General features: G+C 37.4%; 1 protein-coding gene across 1 annotated transcript; it reads left to right on the top strand.

The window, feature by feature from the left end:
- Positions 1-12,056: 12,056 nt before the first annotated feature.
- Positions 12,057-19,396, top strand: LOC134675134 (THO complex subunit 3). Its single transcript, XM_063533293.1, has 6 exons — positions 12,057-12,348; positions 16,399-16,520; positions 16,758-16,893; positions 17,694-17,959; positions 18,160-18,260; positions 18,521-19,396. The coding sequence occupies exons 1-6, from the start codon at positions 12,151-12,153 to the stop codon at positions 18,685-18,687; spliced, it is 990 nt and encodes a 329-aa protein (XP_063389363.1). The 5' UTR covers positions 12,057-12,150; the 3' UTR covers positions 18,688-19,396.
- Positions 19,397-20,550: the final 1,154 nt, after the last annotated feature.

The raw sequence follows: 20,550 nt of genomic DNA, 5'->3' as shown, positions 1-20,550 counted from the left end.
AAATCGCATGCAATTTTTGGTAAAATTCCGACTACTTAAGTGTAGAGGCGCTCATGTGCACATTTTCCAGATTTTGGCCTTATTTTGTTCATAAATCATAAACTATTGACAATGTCAAAAACTTATTTATTTCTTTTGAACAATTATTAAATAGTCTTTTATTGCAGACAAGTTTTATCATGTTAGCTAAATAGGAACCAGAGATCTAAAATAAATGTTAAAATTGATATTTTTGTATGATATTATATTGTATATTGGCAGGGTTCGTACCTATCGACAATATTCTTGGTACAACTTTTCAGCAAATATTTTGGATTTGATAATGTCTCCAGGGTCTACAAAGACCTCGGAATCATCGTTTTGTACGCAAAGCTTTAGACGAATAAAGCTTAATTTTTCGTTATTCAGGGTGTCCATCCATAGGTAGGTACACTACTTACTCTGCCTCCTTTTTATTAACCATGCTATTTAGTTATCAATTAAACATCTGGTGAAATGCGAAAACTGTAGAAAACAACAATGAAACCTTGAAGCTTATTTTGTGATTATTTACACACTTGTATCATTTACCGAATTCACAAAAAAAAAAACATTTATATTACGAGGATAAAAATTTAGTTATTAATAAAATAACACTTTTATTATATACAATTACAAGTTATTAACATTTTTTTTTTCAGAGCCAAAAAAATCTCCGTACACTTAAAAATATGGTTAATAACTGTAAGTAATACAGGGTGCTTCCTGTAACAGGAGCAATCAATTAAACTAAAGGCTGTACTCCTCAAACTGACCAACATTTGTTCAGCAACTTTTAAAAATTATGAATTTTTTAGACTTCCTCTTTTTCATACAAAATAAATATTGCCTTCAATGTACGCTGACATCAGTGTGTTTGACGTTACTTGTCACGCTTTTAACATAATAAAATTTGCAATACATTGCGTCTTAGAATAAACTTTAAAGTGTAATAAAAATCAAACCATGAGTTATTTTCACAAGTTGCTGAACAAATGTTGGTCAGTTTGAGGAGTACAGCCTTTGGTTTAATTTATTGCTCCTGTTATAAAAAACATACTGTATAAGAAAATGCATTTTTTTAAAGTTCCCGATCGTTAGTAAAGCCTGTGCCGAAAAAAAACTGTAAATTTCAAACGGTAGTAATTTTATTTATAAGCATGATGACGACGGCTTTCTTATCGCATTTAAAAGTCCTATTATTAGATTATATGTACATATATTATAGTGCAAATAATTCTGGTTTTACGACGTTACTGAATAGAAGAGATCACTGAAATTTGGTCTTTTCCAAATAGCAAGAAAATTTTCAACATACTCCATGCTTGCTTTCGATACACTTAAAATAACCTCGTAGATAACCATATATTATAATAACCATACTACTAATTTAGTAATTTGTCTCTTGAACACTTTGAACAGAGGTCTCGAAGCGGCAGACCTCTAGGAACAAGTGACCCATCAGAAATATTTTTAATAGAATTTGCGCCCGCCCCCGCATGCCCGTCGTATTTAACGTGAAAAATTGGGGTAAATATTCGGCTAAAGTGAAACGAACTATAAACAAAATACATAGTATTTAGATTCGTTCTAAAGTTAGAATAGCTAACATAACCGAAAATTTGCGTTAAGTATTAATTTCTAGGCCAAGTCAAAAAGCATACAATTTCCTTCGTACAAAAAGTCACATTTTTTAATAGACGATGAGCAAAGTAAGACCCACCATTACGTCCTGCAGTGCCGTTCTCTCGACTAAAATCCAAAAATCCTTCAGTTAATTGCATAAATTTTTCATTTGAAGATTACAGTTTTTTTTTCGTTACACCCTTTAATTCTTTAAATACTGGCAGTGTCCGTCCACAGTAATTATACTTTATATAGTATGATCGAGTGCCACTTGACAAAAACTTTAAAAAAGTTATAAAACGTTACTCGACTGAAGGTTGCTTGATGAAAAGATTACTCTACCAAATGAAATTCTTCTAATGATTGGTCTGCTAATTTACACAGAAGCGAACTGAATTATATGTGAATCAAGAGTCTACCAAAGTTAGTCGACCAAAAGTTACATTTACGAATAATTGACTCTACGAAACCATTTTTGGCGAAACGTTACAACGCGAATAGACAATCTGCTAAAAATTGGTCGGAGAATCATTAGGGTAGGCACCCCAGCTGAATACAGAGCCCTAATTATTTGCAAGAATATAGATTATTTACTAACAGGGGCAATTATTTCCAGCTTATTGCCAGCTCTTAATTTACAGCCGAAGGAGTTTTTTGTGGCGTAGTTATCTATCTAAGCGCCAGTCATCACTTGCACCATCACACGAACCCGGGGTTAACCGGTTAAACCTGGAGTTACCATGGTTACCAGTACAATTTGACACTGGGTTAACGGTTTAACGGGTTAACGCCGGGTTAGTGGGATGGTGCAAGTGGCGCTGTGTATACACTGAAATAAATCTCTTGCGATCCCTCTGCGAATTTATTGGTCAGGGAATCATCAAGTACCCTCGACTCGCACTTGGCCGATTTTGGAGTGGCTGTGACCACAACCTTTTTTGAGGGCTGGATCCGCGCCTGAAGCCAAGATAATTGCTCCTAAGTATAGTTGTAGTGTTAAGTATTTACTTAATTCATAAGTAGGTAAGTAAATAATGTTATTTTTACTATAACTTGTTTTATTCCAACACACGCCACGTTAGTAAATCAATATCTGGGAGACCGAGCCCATACAACCATTTCCAGTCGCCGTTACGACGCGGTGTAGACACATCTTGTGTCGACACCGTCTGTTTCGGTCACAATTCCAGTCGCAGAGTCGTCGCCGTGTCGACACAGTTACCAGAAATGGGGAAGGGTCGACACATGACACAAAGTGACATAAAGTGTGGTCGCCGTGTGCACACATTGTTTCGGGTTTGCGACTACTTTATGCCAAAATCATTCGTTCATTCGTTCATTTTGTTCCTGTCAAATGGAAACTGTCAGATGGAAAAATACTTAAATAAAAATAAGTGACATTAATACGCCATCTCTAAAACGGATTACAAGACGTAATTATATATTGTTTGCATTTATATTACAATAGGACTTAAATAATTATGGGGGATTAAACTGCTCGAGTGATTTGATAAACTAAGTGTAATATAATCAACGCGCCACCACATTGTTTTAGTGTAGCCAGAAATGAAATTGTTTACTTCTCAGTGCCTGTGTTCATAACTATATTATTTGATGCATTTATAGTACTTCGATGCGTATACTATACTTTTTTTTTTTTTTTATAAATAACAGAAATAACGCTTTACATACTACGAAACTTGTTAATTATGATGTATAAATATGGTTTAAGGCTGAGAAATATTGCAGTCACAAAGTAGTCGCAAATGTTTCGACTTTGTGTCGACTCTGTGTTGACACATGACACGCGCTGTCAAAAGTTATAACAAAGTTACTGGAGTTGCAAAATGGCTCCTCGTGTTGATTTGTTTTTCAGATATTCTCAAAGTGTAAAAATGCCGTGGTCAGAGATGGGCATTAATCGATTAACTGTTTATTCGACTAATTAATGGAATAAAAAAAGTTAATTCTCAAATTTTAATCGCGATTAATTTAGTCGACCTAACATAGATTGAAATTGAATTAATCTGAATATTAATCGAATAAATTATCGATTAAATCTCGATTGAAAGTTGACAGGGGGCCATTTTTGTACGTAAAAATAATAGAAATGTCTTGCATGCAGATGGTAGCAAAACACTTTGTCATAAAATGATGACTTTTGAAAATGATGACCATTTTGGAATCCAAAATGGCGGCCATGCACTATGCCATAATAGTCGTCAAAGGTGTGGTTTTATAGGTTTTAGGGGGTGCAGATTTCGAAAATGATGACCATTTTGGATTCCAAGATGGCGGCTATGCACTATGTCATAAAAGTCGTCATGGATGTCGTTTTATAGGTTTTAGGGGGCCCCGATTTAGAAAATGATGACCATTTAGAAATCCAAAATGGCGGCCATGCACTATGTCATAAAAGTCGTCATGGGTGTCGTTTTATAGGTTTTGGGGAGCGCAGATTTAGAAAATTATGACCATTTTGGATTTCAAAATGGCGTCCATGCACTATGTCATAAAAGTCGTCATGGGTGTCGTTTTATAGGTTTTAGGGGGTGCAGATTTCGAAAATGATGACCATTTTGGATTCCAAGATGGCGGCCATGCACTATGTCATAAAAGTCGTCATGGTTGTCGTTTTATAGGTTTTAGGGGGCCCCGCTTTCGAAAATGATGACCATTTTGGAACCCAAAATGGCGGCCATGCACTATGTCATAAAAGTCGTCATGGGTGTCGTTTTATAGGTTTTGGAGGGCGCAGATTTCGAAAATGATAACCATTTTCGATTCCAAAATGGCGGCAATGCACTATGTCATAAAAGTCGTCATGGATGTCGTTTTATAGGTTTTAGGGGGCGCAGATTTCGAAAATGATGACTATTTTGGATTCCAAGATGGCGGCCGTGCACTATGTCATAAAAGTCGTCATGGATGTCGTTTTATAGGTTTTAGGGGGCGCAGATTTCGAAAATCATGACCATTTTAAAATCCAAAATGCTGGCCATGCACTAGATTATAAAAGTTGTCATGGGTGTCGTTTTACAGGTTTTAGGGGGCCCTGATTTCGAAAATGATGACCATTTTGGAATCCAAAATGGCGGCCATGCAGTATGTCATAAAAGTCGTCATGGCTGTCGTTTTATAGGTTTTAGGGAGCGCAGATTACGAAAATAATAACTATTTTGGAATCCAAGATGGCGGCCATGCACTATGTTAAAAGTCGTCATGGATGTCGTTTTATTGGTCATGGTCATCATTTTCGAAATCTGCACACCTGTTTCAAATAAGGTATCGGTAGATGCATCCTAGTAAGTCAACAACATCTATATCTACTATCGAAATGTACTTTTGATAGTACTTATGTAGTAGTAGTACGAAATGTAATCTGAAATGAATCAAGTAATACTTATACAGGGTGATTCATGAGACGTGAGCAGGACTAATCCTGCACACTCAGTAACTGATAATTGATCGATCACCGTCGTATTTAGGTGAAACAACCACACTTTTTCCTATTTTTTAACTTTTTGGCGAGGGCAAATTTAATTTTCTACAATCATGGTCACCCTACAAGACCTAATTAATAAACATAAAACCTCTTTAACCGTAATGACAGCATTAAGATTACGAAGAAAATAAACTGTCAAACTTGAGTGAGATACGAGTTGTCAAAAGGAACCAGACCGATGACATTCAATTTGACACAGAATATCGGTAGTTTAGTATTCTAATTGTAGGGTGACCATGCATGTCGTAAATAAATTAATACCTTTTTTTTTTTCACCACGACTAGAAAATTAACGTTAACCTCACTAATACTGATACGAAACAGTTGCTTATAATTTACGAAATGCGCAGTGTTAGTCCTGCTCACGTCTCCTGAATCACCCTGTATATTCCTGTACCTAATGAAGAATCGACATTGATTTCTATTACTAGTAATCGTAGTATTCGAAAAATTGATTCCTGATTCCTCAAATGGAATTGTACTTAGTAATTCGGTATTGTTAGATTACAAAGTAATCTAGGAATCGGTAATCTATAAACCGATATCCATGACGACTTTTATGACAAAGTGCACGGCAGACATCTTGGATTCCAAACTGGTCTTCATTTTCGAAATCGGCACTTCCTAAAACCTATAAAACGATATTCATGACAACTTTTATGACAAAATACGTAGCTGCCATCTTGGATTATAAAATGATCATCGTTTTCGAATTCTGGACTCCCTAAAACCTATAGATCGACATCCGTGACGACGCAAGTTATCTTTATTTTCAGATCTAACAAATTGCTACAGAATACAAAGGACAAAAAAGAAGCGAGGAGGTAATGAAACAAGCAAAAATACAGATGATTCCTCGACGCAATTGGGTGTGTCCAGATTTTTTTGTCATAAAAGTTTGTTTTAAGTGCTTAAAATAATAGCCGTTTGCACAATGTTAGACTTTATTGTCGTTAACTGTGTACAAATGTACTAGACAAATGTAGAAGAGCGGGGCTTCCTGTCACAGGTATCATACATACTTACTAGGAAGTCCCAACCATGAATGTGTTATGTTGTATACTATTTAACGAAATAAATGCTTTTTGATTTTTGATTTTTTGAAAAGTTTTTATTTTTCACATTTTACTCTCACAAGTTCCGTGACATTTCGACCTTGTAATTTTTTAAGTAAATGTTTTTGTTTATCTATGAGGCTCTCACTAGAATAATATAATCAAGGTCTGTTTATATTTGATGATTGAAATAATAACGCAAAAAAAAATATATTTGTGTCTTATATTCCTGCCAAAGACTTTTATTTTTCCTTTTCGTTCTACACAAGTTTGGCCAAGTAATTAGAATTTAGGGCTCTCAATTTTATTTTGACTTCTATAACAGTAAAGCTACGAGGCCATGTTTGGTATCGTTTTCGTATAAATTCGCAGTACCAAATTTAATTAAGGTATCACATTGACACCATTCCGAAGTAAAAACATATAAACTTATTAAAATACTTTCTTTTAAACTCCTCTTCAAACAGTTGAACAGTTTTAATTTAAATTTGGTAAACATATATTTTGAGTCTCGAGACAGGACATAATAAGTTATCTCAAAAATCATCCTTTAAAGGTGTGAAATGAGGTGTAGGGGGGAATTCAGAATTGACTTCTTGAAGTTAATACTGTTTAAGTTTAGGTTTGGAGTCATGTTTTTTTATAATTTTTAACTAAATCAAAGATGTAGACCATCCCAAATTTCGGTTCAGCGGTTATTGATTTCCCGTACAAATTTCCACGCCACTTTTCACGCCTTCAAAAGATGATTTTGGTTATAAGATCTATCCTATGTCCTGTTCCGGGACGCAAACTATTTCTATACCAAATTTCAACGAAATCGGTTCAGCGGTTAAGCGTCAAGAGGAGTTTCAAAAAAACCGGCCAAGTGCGAGTCGGACTCTCGTATTAAGGGTTCCGTACATTAAGTCCGACTCGCGCTTGACTGCACATTTCTAATAGGTTTTCCTGTCATCTATAGGTAAAGAACTATTTTATGAATTCAGACGGACAGACATAATACAGACGCAAGAGTGATCCTATAAGGGTTCCGTTTTTCCTTTTGAGGTACGGAACCCTAAAAAGATTTTTTTTTTGTGAAATGGTGTCAATGTGATACCTTAAATGGATTCAGCACCCCATATTTATACGAAAACGATACCAAACACGGCCTAGCACCTTCACTGATATAGATATATCAAGATAAAATTGAGAGCCCTAAATAAACCTTCAAGAGCGGATATCTCAAAAACTATTCAACATATCGAAAAAATTTACGGAATAAACTTGTAACAAATTAAATTAACTTTCATTTTGTATAAGTAGCCATGTCGCTGAGATGCATAGTTTCCGAGATATAATCGAAAAACCGGAAAATGAGACCTTCAAAGCCCCCCTCTCTCCCCCCCCCCCCCGCTCAAGGGCTACGGCCGGGGACTTTTGATATGTTCACCTCCTAACTTGTCAAACCAAGTTACGGAGTCAAAAATTGTGTTCCGAGCATTTCCCTCTACAACTTTTTGGAGCATTCGTTGCCTGACCTAAGTAGCATATTGCATTTCTTTAAAAACTTTTCTATATGGTTTCGGTCGATTATTATCATTTGCATCGCCCATGATGACTTACTACAATTACGAGCACACGAGACACTAATTGACAAACCTTGGTATTCAAGAGGTATTTTATATTGACATTTGCTGTCACAAATTTGCTGTCAGATTTAGTCGCAAACCGCACGCAAAGTGCACACAAATGTGTCGACACCTTGTTACGGAAAAGTGTAGACACGGCGACGACACTTTGTTTCGAAACAATTCTAGACACATTGTGTGGACTCTGTTACGACACATCTGACATTTAGTTACCACTTTGATGATTCTGCGACTGGAATGGTTATATGGGAGCTTTGCTCGGAAAACATACAAACATACATTAAAAACTGAAAAAAGCGCGTTTTCCCAGAGATAAGACCTAGCTAGTACGATTTATCGCCCCCGAAAACCCCCATATAGCAAATTTCATCGAAATCGTTATAGCCGTTACCGAGATCCCCGAAATATATATATAAATAAACTAGCTGTTGCCCGCGACTTCGTCCGCGAGGAATCTTATCTTCAACATTTTACATCTTTAGTACCTATAATTTTCATATCCAAGCAATATTGAAATTAAGTACTTTTCTTTTTTAGCAAGTTGTATGAAGTTTTAAGTCAAGTGGATTTTGATGTTAGTTGCTGAAATTACTTTTCTTGTATTCTCGATCATAATAGGTACCTATTATGCCCTTATACAAAGATTCAAGTTCCGCATTCCGCACTCACAAAATATCTGATCTCCATACAAACTTTCAACCCCTTTCTCACCACCTTGGGGGATGATTTTCAAAAATGCTTGAATTAGTTTTCATGTTTTTTAATTTATTACCTTTTTTTCCAAAAAGTGAAAGTTCCTAGCTTAAAATTAAATTTACACCCCCAGACGAATTTTCATCCCCTTTTTAGCCCCCTTAGGGATTGAATTTCCAAAAACGTTGCTATTACTTTTTTTTGTAATCCGCTATTATGTCTTTCTAAGAAGTTTCAAAGCATTTGTAATGGATTTAAACTTTGAAACCCATTTTAACCCTGTTAGGGGATGAATTTTACAAAACGCTGAAATTACTTTTATTGTCTTCTAATAGTATCCCCAAATACAAAGATTCAAGTCCCGCGCTCGAAAAAATGTTTGATATCCATACAAACTTTCAACCCCTTTTTCACCACCTTAGGGGATGGATTTTCAAAAACGCTGAAATTAGTTTTCTTGTATTTTAATTTAAAACGTTTTTACAAAGTTTCAAATTCTTTGCTTAAAATAAAATTTGCACCCGCAGACGAACTTCCATCCCCTTTTTAACCCCCTTAGGGGTTGAAATTCTAAAAACGTTGCAATCACTTTTTTTTTGTAATCGGCTATTATGCCTTTCTAAGAAGTTTCTAAACCATTTGTAATGGATTCAAACTTTCAACCCCTTTTTTACCCTGTTAGGGGATGAATTTTAAAAAACGCTGAAATTACTTTTCCTGTCTTCTAATAATATCCCTAAATACAAAGATTCAAGTCCCACACTCGAAAAAATGTTTGATATCCATACAAATTTTCAACCCCTTTTTCACCACCTTAGGGGTTGAATTTTCAAAAATGCTGAAATCAGTTTTCTTATATTTCGATAATATATCTTTTAACGAAGTTTCAAATTCGTAGCTGAAAAGAAAACTTTAACCCCATACAAACTTTCATCCCCTTTTGAACCCTGTTAGGGGATGAATTTTACAAAACGCTGAAATTACTTTTATTGTCTTCTAATAATATCCCCAAATACAAAGATTCAAGTCCCGCGCTCGAAAAAATGTTTGATATCCATACAAACTTTCAACCCCTTTTTCACCACCTTAGGGGTTGAATTTTCAAAATTGCTGAAATTAGTTTTCTTGTATTTCGATAATATATCTTTTAACGAAGTTTCAAATTCGTAGCTGAAAAGAAAACTTTAACCCCATACAAACTTTCATCCCCTTTTGAACCCTGTTAGGGGATGAATTTTACAAAACGCTGAAATTACTTTTCCTTTCTTCTAATAATATCCCTAAATACAAAGATTCCAGTCCATCACTTGAAATTTTTTTTGATATCCATACAAATTTTCAACCCCTTTTTCACCACCTTAGGGGATGAATTTTCAAAAATGCTGAAATTAGTTTTCTTGTATTTTAATAATATATCTTTTTACGAAGTTTCAAATTCCTAGCTTAAAAGAAAACTTTAACCCCATACAAACTTTCATCCCCTTTTTAACCCCCTTAGGGGTTGAATTTCTCAAAATCGCTTCTTATCTCTTGTACACTTTATAAATGCAATCTGGTGTGCAAATTTCAACTTTCTGGCTTTTGTAGTTTCGGCTCTGCGTTGATGAATCAGTCAGTCAGTCAGGACACTTGCATTTATATATATAGATAAACAAGAATTCTCCGAGTTTGTCCGCTGAAATAGATAGTGCTTTGTCGCGCCATGCCAATTTTTGTCATATAGGTACCTACATGTATGAATATGGTTTGTTAAATATACGGAGCCGTATAAGCGCCATCTACATTACCTGTGCAATCCAAAGCCCAAATTTGTTTTAGACTTTTATACACCATCTTTCTTTATAATCAACATTATTTTATGTAGGTACTTTAAGTACCTCTATTGCCTAAGAGCGATATAAGTATAGAAAGGCAGGTCACGTTTTTCGATGTTGGAGGTAAGTAGGTAGACAATTAGAGGCAGGCCCTCTGATACCTATTGAACGCAGCTTCAAGTGGGACCAAGCTGACTCTGCGTGGCGCTCCTTCACTATTCTATTCAAATCGGTGCAGAGTTAGCTTAGACGGATTCTTATGATAGAAAGCTACTTAGGTTAGGTAACGTTAGACCAAGACAAGAATGCAACGATTTTGATGAGAGAGAGAGAGACAGACTAGCACTCTATTCTATTTTAAACGTCTATGAATAATGATATGATGTATGTAAGTAGCTAGGTATAAACAACGCGTACTGCGTGTGCTATGGTAGTATGGTGCGCTACCAAAATCTTTGCAGACTTATCTTGGTCTAACTCTACCTCTTTTGAAGCTTATTGTACCTATTTCCTCGTATTTATTTACCCCATACAATATCAAATTTAAATTTCGACCTCACCTGTCTTTCGCATTGTCATTATACTTACCTACTTATTAGTGATGCGTCAATAATTGGCCGTGCATACTGTATTGTTTTTTGTCTTGTTTCTTGTGAAATTAAAGTAATGATAATGTTGCGAAGTTTGTCGCTCCTGAGTGGGCCGGCCAGGGCTCCGAGCCGCACCGTGGTGCCGGCGAGGAAGTGGAACCAGTGCACCTCGTTCATCAGCTTGCCGCCGCGGCACCCGCACACGCTTGGAGTAAGTTCCACGCCAACACAACTCCTCTTTGTTTATACGCGTATGCTTGGAAATTCGTTGGTCAAAAACTACTTAAATACAAACAGCATAAATAATAGTAAGTACCTACCTTTCCTGTCCTTTTTAGCAGAAAGTTCCTGAATATTCATAGTCTATACCTAATCGAATCTCCTAAGCATTGAGAAGACAAAGATTTATTTGCTCATATACCTAATTGCATTGTCATTCCGTCTAGTAACAATGATAATAATAATGTTGTGTCTCATGCAGGAGTCGCTGGCGCACGGCGCGTTCATGATGGGGGTTTGGCTCGCGCCCACGCTCATACTCATGTCACAGATCAAGATCTGGAAACGCAAATATGGCTCAATGCCGCTAGCCTGAGAGCTAAATACGCGTGTATGTCAAAAATAAATAAAGCTTAATTATTTTTGTTGTTTTATTTCTTATTAGACTTAAAGTGGGGATATCGCCTGGATAATGCTAAAAGCAATCATTCAATTCGCGCATTGTTTACTTCAATTATTAGGCAATTCATTAACTCTTTCATATTATTAATCTGTGATTAGCTACATATTATTAATGATTAATCTGTGATTCCACCTCCCTTTGTTCTCTCTTCGGGGAAGATTTCCGCAATATACAAGCAAATCTTGTCTGAAGAGAGGCGGAAAATTTTAAAAATGTAAGCGCAAATGGTTATCGTCCCATAGGAAATTTGAATTTCGCGCCTTTTTCTACTGACAAGATTTGCTTGACCAAGTATAAAAACATTACTGTCCTTCCTGAACGCATCCATCATTTTTTTAATGTAGTAACCCTAAATTGACAATCGACAAATGTCAAACCTATAAACCCAACCATAAACCATTGTCAAAGTTGTCAAACAAACCGGCTCGGAGGCGCTGCTCTGCTCCTGTTACGCTCGGTTGTTTGCAAATGAGAATATTTATTTACGTGGTTACTTTATAATTTAGGTTAATACACTTTTATATCCTAACACAACCATGAAGGAACCGAAGCAGACTCCTATAAAGGAGCTGGCCGAGTTACGCGCGTACTTCGCGTCGCACAACGCCGTCCGCGAGTACGTCGCGCACTCGTCCAAGGTGCACTCGGTGGGCTGGTCGTGCGACGGCCGCAAGCTCGCCTCGGGCTCCTTCGACAAGACCGTCGCCATCTTCAATCTCGAGCGCAACCGACTGGTGAGCTTGCTATTTGTTGTTTGTAGGTTATGTTTGTTTATAATATCTGGGAAATCATGTAAATACTCAAAAATGCGCGATTTCCCAGAGATAAGACCTAGCTAGATCGATTTTTCGCCTCCTAAAACCCCCATATAGCAAATTTCATCGAAATTGTTAGAGCCGTTTCCGAGAAGCTCGAAATATATAAATAAATACAAGAATTGCTCATAATCATCAATCATTTATTTTGCTTAAAACATGGTAAGTTGGTTAAGTTCAATAGATGATCAACAATTATTTTATAAGTTATCATTTGCCTAATTGCATTGTCATATTTATTGGATAATGTCACATTTAACTTATCATCTAACTACTCTGTTTACAATAACAATAATAAAAATGTTTTCGGCGTTAAATCCTACTAATATAAATAACTTTCCTACAATTTACTATCAGAATGTGCGGGGACTTCGATCTAAAACGCTAACATTCTATCGCAATTTATGTTTAGCTGCTTATGATATAGTGGTATTGACCGAAACATGGCTTGTGGACGGGATACGGGACGCGGAACTATTCGACGATCGCTATGTGGTCTGGCGCCGGGACCGGGATCTATCCTTGACGGGACAAACCCGGGGTGGCGGTGTGATTATCGCCACTCGCAAGGAGTTGGCGGTAATCCCACAACCAGCTTATAACTCTTCAGCCGAGGACCTGTGGGTTACACTGTCACTTAAGGACATTAATAAAAGGTCGGTCACAGTTCACTTATGTGTTTTATATCTATGCAAACAAAACCAGGGTAACACATTCACGCAACAACTAACGTATTACTTAGATAAGTTAAATTATGCCGTTTTAAATAATCTCAATGATAAATTTTTATTAATTGGGGATTTTAATATGAGTGGTATATTATGGAGGGCAAGCGATACTTCAATGGTTCCGTCTAGTTATGCAAGCAGTGATGAGTGTACTTTCATAGATGACATTAATATGCACAATTTATGCCAATATAATGGAATTTTAAATCAATATGGTAAGTTGTTGGATCTGGTGTTATCCAATGACACTGTTAGCGTATGTGAGTGTACCGAACCCCTGGTACCTATAGACCCATATCATAAAGCTTTAGTTATATATATTAAATACGTAGTTATCGACACCTTGCCGCCTGCTCCGCGTAAAAAATATTATTACAATAAGGGTGATTACGGTTCCATAAATAATGAATTGGCATCCATTAATTGGGAGTGTGAGTTTTCCAAACGCGATTTTGTTCAATGCATTGATTTCTTTTATGAAACCTATGAACGGCTAAGAAGTAAGTTCATACCTAGTAAAAAAATACACTCAGACTCATTCCCCGACTGGTATTCATTTCCACTTAAAAAGGCTATAAAAGAAAAGTATAAATTTTTAAAAAAATACAAGATATATAAAAACAAAGCGGACCTACTTTCCTATAACGTTTTAAGAGACAGAGTCCGTAAACTTGAACAGGAGTGTTTTGTTGCGTATATGCGTCGGGTGGAGGAGAACATTGTGAAAAACCCAAAGCAGTTTTGGTCATTTATTAGATCGCGCTCTGGTTCGCATGGTATCCCCAGTAGCTTAAAATATGATAATAAAGTTGCTAACACTGGTGCCGAGATATGCAGTGCATTTTCTGACTACTTTCTAACTACGTTTTCGCCACCAAGTGATAGAAATATTAGTAACCTAAATCCGAAGACTAGTAACCCTAGAGTCAACTCCACAGTTACCTTGTCTCACGTTGAAGTTAACCAAGAAGTACTTAGCAATATTTTATTAAAATTAGACCCTTCCAAGTCAGCTGGTCCAGACGACCTACCAGCGCAGTTTTTAATCAATTGTGCTAAAACTGTTGTTGTCCCCATTGAGTTACTTTTTAAACGTTCTTTTTCAGAATGCACTGTTCCTTCGTTATGGAAGTCGGCTTACATTACTCCAGTCCATAAAAAGGGGGCTAAAACCGACATAGTAAACTACAGGCCTATTTCTAAACTATGCATATTATCTAAGGTATTAGAAAAAGTTGTTTATAATCAGGTATATGAAACTCTAAAGAACTCTTTTAACCTTAACCAACATGGGTTCCTTCAGCGTAGATCTACTGTATCCAATCTAATTATTCTAAATGATTATGTCACTGAAGCGATGGATAGTGGCTTCCAAGTAGATGTAATTTATACCGATTACAGTAAGTGTTTTGACAGAATTGATCATTCCATATTATTATCGAAGCTGTGTGACATAGGGATTCATGGTGACTTACTAAGATGGTTCTCATCTTATATAGATAACAGATCACAGGCTGTTGTTGTTAACAATTATATGTCTGGATGGGTAACGGTACCGAGCGGAGTCCCTCAGGGGTCGCTACTCGGACCGTTGCTGTTCAATATATTTGTTAACGACATCAGCGACTGCTTTATGCACTCCAAACTCCTATGCTTCGCAGATGATATGAAAATTTTCAGAAAAATAAAATCAACTCATGATTCTTTACTTATCCAGTCAGATCTGGTGCGGCTTGACGAATATTGTAAAGCTAATAAGCTTGACTTAAATCCATCTAAATGCTTCTCATTGACTTTCACACGTCAGCGTAACCAGATTCATACTACTTATACGCTTAGAGACCAAGTATTGAATAGGGTTGGATTCATGAGAGACTTGGGTGTAACACATGACTCAAAACTTCTTTTCGATATCCATATTGATTACATTGTAAGTAGTGCCCTAAAATCATTGGGGTTCCTAATGCGCAACTCTGTCCATTTTACTCAAGCTAAGACGCTGAAAGTTCTCTATTGCTCCTTAGTCAGAAGTAAACTGGAATACGCTTCTCAAATTTGGAATCCCTGCTATAAAACCTACATTGATAGAATTGAACGCGTTCAAAAAAAGTTTCTAAAATTTCTTAGTTTTAAACTTAAATGCCCTTATAACTCAACTTACTACTATAATATCTGTAAAAAACACCATTTGATACCGTTACATAAGCGTCGTGAAATAGCTGACATCACCTTCATTCTCAATATCACTTGTGGTAATCTGGATTGCCCCAAACTGCTACACAAGCTTTCATTTAATACGCCTACTCGGTCTAAACGTTATTTCCCCCCTCTTTCAGTTAAATGTGTTTCATCCAAATATAGGCAAAATAGTTTTATGATTCGAGCCAGTCGTTGCTTAAATAATGTGACAAGAGAGCTAGATATTGACATATTCAACTGTTCCATTCCTTCTGTGAGACGTAAATTGGTGACAAGCTGCTTTAAGTGAAAAGACTGACAGGTGGTATGTATGCCCGAACTCGAAGTAGTTATAGTTTAGGTATATAGATATTATATTATCTAAGATCTAGTTTTTAAGTCATACTTACCATAACTTAATTAATTAGTCATAATAACTGCAGTTGCTGTTTGCTAAACATATGTAAAGATATAATATATTGTTAGGTACAGTCAATGATCCAATGACTACATTGAATTATTGATTGTGTAAGTTAATCCAAATTAAGTAATTAGTTTTACTATTTAATACATAATGTTGCCAATATATTATTGCATGTGCCCATGTAACATTGTGCGTGCTATTTAACTTAATGTTAAATATTAACATGTTGCTATATGTGAGATCCTATAATTGGCTCTGTGTCACTATTGATGTAGTTATTAGCATAGTTATAGCTGTTGGTTCTCCATGTAAATAAAAAAAAAAAATAATAAAAATAATAAATAAGCGAAGCACATATTTCACCAGTGGCTGGCATGCATACACCTACAACATTTTTCCCTTGAGGAACACCTACATTGTTGATATTAGTGGATGATTGGTATTGGAAGAGTCAATTTGGGTTACTTCCGCGAATTGTGTCCTACCATATAAGTTCTAGCTCTTGAGACAATTTTTTTTTTTAGTACACCTCTTATACCGTACAGGTCACATTTAGCTAGAAAGCTTAAACGAAGGGACCAATTTTAATTAGAATTGTTTCCTTTTGTAGTGGAGTGTTGTTATTGTTTGTTATTGTAGGTGCAAGAGTTTGTGTTCCGCGGCCACACTGGCTCCGTGGACCAGCTGTGCTGGCACGCCTCGCACGCGGACTTGCTCAGCACGGCCAGCGGGGACAAGTCCGTGCGCATCTGGGACACCAGGTCACTTAACAATTACTATACCTTTACTTATAGCACTGCACATATTTAGCAATAACACCAATGATAAAGTAATTTAAAATTAATTAATTTGATATGTAGCAATACCCATAAACTGCCCATATACTAAAACCAGAGAGTTATAAGCTAGAGAGAATAAGACATGGCATTACACAAAGCCGTGAACAGAATCTATTAAGATATTAAGACGCTTACACAAGATTATTAAAAATCTCACAGATCTCGCAAGTGTGCGGCGGTAATCCCGACGAAGGGCGAGAACATCAACATCGCGTGGGCCCCGAACGGCGCCGCCATCGCCGTCGGCAACAAGGAGGACTTGGTGTCGTTCATAGACACGCGCACCTACAAAGTGGTGAGTGACACGACACACGCACGGCGAGAACATCAACATCGCGTGGGCCCCGAACGGCGCCGGCATCGCCGTCGGCAACAAGGAGGACTTGGTGTCGTTCATAGACACGTGCACCTATAAAGTGGTGAGTGACACGACACACGCACGGCGAGAACATCAACATCGCGTGGGCCCCGAACGGCGCCGGCATCGCCGTCGGCAACAAGGAGGACTTGGTGTCGTTCATAGACACGTGCACCTACAAAGTGGTGAGTGACACGACACACGCACGGCGAGAACATCAACATCGCGTGGGCCCCGAACGGCGCAGTTTATTCATTCTATGTATATAAGTATGTATTTATCTATATAAGTATATATATCGTCGCCTAGCACCCATAGTACAAGCTTTGCTTAGTTTGGGGCTAGGTTGATCTGTGTAAGATGTCCCCAATAAAAAAAAAAAAAAAAAGGAACATATGGTACAGTACAGTGGATGTTGTTTTAAAATTTAATAAGATGTAAAATATTTATCTATCTATAGTTCGTTTTTTTTAGCATTAGAAATAAGGTAAACAATCTTGATGTGTCTTTTAATTGAAAAACACATTTTAAAAATAAGTTACGCCAAATATGTAACAATTATGAATCTAATAGGATCATTTATATTCTTCTGCTTTATTAAGTAATAGTTTTTGATTTTTTAAAAGGGTTTTTCAATTAAAAGACCTGTCAAGATCGCTTACCTTCTTACAAGTTCTTTCTAATGCTAAAAAAAACGAACTATAGTTTATACCCACTAAAACTTGACAACATTTCAGGTGACAGAGGAACAATTCAACTTCGAAGTGAACGAGATCTCGTGGAACAACAGCTCGGACCTGTTCTACCTGACCAACGGACTGGGCTGCGTGCACATCCTCTCCTACCCGGGGCTCCAGCTGCAGACCGTGCTCAAGGCGCACCCGGGCACCTGTATATGTATAGAGCACGATCCCACGGGCCGGTACTTCGCGACCGGCTCGGCTGACGCCTTGGTCTCGCTGTGGGATGCTCAAGAATTGGCCGCGCTTAGAGTGTTTTCCAGGTGAGGATACCTGTATGTTCTTGGAGCATTAAAATAAGTCGTAGTTTGTTCGTCTATTTGCCTCTCTGTTGCTCGAATATGCCAGAGCGATAGACATCTGGCAGATATTTAACATAGTTTTAAAATGTGATTGTTGCGGTAGATTTAGATCACCGAGTCAGGCTACTTATACAATACCTAACACTTTGCGGTTTGTGCAGACTGGAGTGGCCGGTGCGTACACTGTCGTTCAGTTTCGACGGGCGCCTGCTGGCGTCGGCCAGCGAGGACCACGTCATAGACATCGGGGACACGGAGACAGGTATATTCTTCTTTTCAGGCTTAGAACCCTCTAGGATGCCAAGGACTCATAAATTAATCGAAGGAAGCATCATTCCTTGCCACAAACCCGCTCGGCAGGTTCTCTGTTTGTAGGTGTTGTTCGCTTCAAAGTGGACAAAGCACTTTATACGCTAAGCGTAGCGCGTTCTTCAGCTCGTAACTTTCCTAGCAAGCTTACAAACACCCAAATGGTGCTGAATCATTTGCTTATTAGGTACTAATACTGAATTTAATCCGCAGGAGAGAAAGTAGCAGAAATCCCCGTATCGGCAGCCACATTCACTGTGTCCTGGCACCCGAGCCGGTACCTGGCCGCCTTCGCCTGCGAGGACAAGGAGCCCCCGGAGAGGAAGAGGGACGCCGGCAACCTCAAGCTGTGGGGGCTGCCCAACCAGGACCGCAACTAACCCACTCGCCAGCTACCACCCCGAGAGGAACAACGACAGCACTGCGGGCTGAACGAGGACCGCAGCTAGTGCACTGTGGCTGGACCCGGCTGCTGAGCCACTCACCTCTCCTGCATAAAGGGGCCATTCCGAGAGGTATTAAGACGAGTCTTTGGCTCCTTGAATTATGGAGACTACCTTCAAACCAGGACCAATAGAGCGTCAGTAAAACTACTTTTCTCCCGGTTTGTCCATTTTAAAACAAATGAAGATTGCATCATTCAGAAAAAAAGAAACAAATTGGCTCCAGGTCCAGGTTGGCATGATTGACGCCCTCTCTCTGACAAGAACGGCCACTTGGTCTGGAGTCTGGAATGGAACCTATAAGTGACTTCTTGTAAATATCATTGTGAAATATGACATTTTAAATGTAAATGAGACAATATATAGTTTACATAAGTGAATGTGAAGTTATTTGTGGCTATGAAAAGAGCCGCGAGCCGCAAATTTGACCTTGCCGTCTTTTTGCAGGGTGATTCTCTTCAAAACAGCTGTTGAGCTACTTAACTTAAAAGACATGCAAAATTAAAATGAGTGTGATGACTGATGTCATCCAACTCATCCAAGGTTCTAAACGCGCAAATAAATGTTTGCCATCCCGGATGAAAGCGAAATGTGTGTAGAATACTTATAATAATCAGGTACTCAATGTAAGCAGGATTAATAAATATTTTTTTCCTAAAAATGTTTAATTAATTGGCCGCGCCGGCGCGCCGCCTGTCGATCCTGATATATGTACGGTCAGCAAAACTAATAGTTTTGTTGACTGGGATGTGACCATTCGTAAACCTTATTGCAACCACATAGGGTCTGTTAAGCTGACTCTTAAACTAATAACGCATAAATCTATGAGCTGACTGATGTATTCCAATCTTCGAGCAACACCGGCTTCCGACACGTCGGAATCCAATAGAACAAATGTGTCCAATACACTGCAATATAACAAATGTGTCAAATGTCAATCAACCGAATAAAAATACAGCATCCTTATATTAAATATTTAATTTTTTATTTAAATACTTATATATATTTAAATGTATAGTGTAAAGAGCAATTAGTATACATAAAAAATTAAAATAAACATCGTATAAAAACGAGATCTATCGTAAGTACATACAATAAAGTGAACACGATTCGAGTCTTACAAAAAAGTTCTGTAGGAATTCTTATGTAATAATTGCAAAAGCTTTGAGCCGCCATATTATTTTAAAATATAGGTAGTACAGTCAGCGACAGTAGTTGCTGAGCGGGCGAGGTGCCTAATGTTCTGGGAACACCTTTATTGTTAAGGGAGTAAGACCGTTTTTATCATTTTGTTTTGACGATCTCACCTGCTTAGCTCTGCTGGTGACTGCATACTATCAAATAAATATGTACTTAACTTGTATAGTTTTTTCTTATATCATAGGTTCTGTGTATCAATACACCTTATAAAATAAAGTCCCCGGCGCATCTGTCTGTACGTTTGCGATAAACTCAAAAAGTACTGAGCGGATTTTCATGCGGTTTTCACCTATCAATAGAGTGATTCGTGAGAAAGGTTTAGGTGTATAGTTTGTTAACCCGTGCGACGCCGGGGCGGGTCGCTAGTATGGTATAAATTATTTTATTAAAATTTTCGACCTTCTGGCAGTGATATCCTTGTACTTCAGTAAACAACTAGCATTTAATCTTGTATGTAGTTAAAAATGAAATAAATTTTTCTTTCTTTCGAATACTTATATCAATGCGATTAATTTAGCAAAAATATGTAGGTACTTAAAAGGTATAAGATCAGATGGGGTAAGACAAACACTGGGCCAAGAGTAACACTTGTAGGGAATT

Source organism: Cydia fagiglandana, chromosome 21 (assembly GCF_963556715.1).
Source record: "Cydia fagiglandana chromosome 21, ilCydFagi1.1, whole genome shotgun sequence".
NCBI lineage: Eukaryota > Metazoa > Arthropoda > Insecta > Lepidoptera > Tortricidae > Cydia > Cydia fagiglandana.
This window is presented reverse-complemented; position numbering and strand designations above follow the sequence as displayed.

Coding starts and splice junctions, on each gene's coding strand:
- LOC134675134 (XM_063533293.1), top strand. CDS start 12,151: ATGAAGGAACCGAAGCAGACTCCTATAAAGGAGCTGGCCGAGTTACGC. Junction 12,349..16,398: donor ATCTCGAGCGCAACCGACTG/GTGAGCTTGCTA, acceptor TTGTTATTGTAG/GTGCAAGAGTTTGTGTTCCG. Junction 17,960..18,159: donor GCGCTTAGAGTGTTTTCCAG/GTGAGGATACCT, acceptor CGGTTTGTGCAG/ACTGGAGTGGCCGGTGCGTA.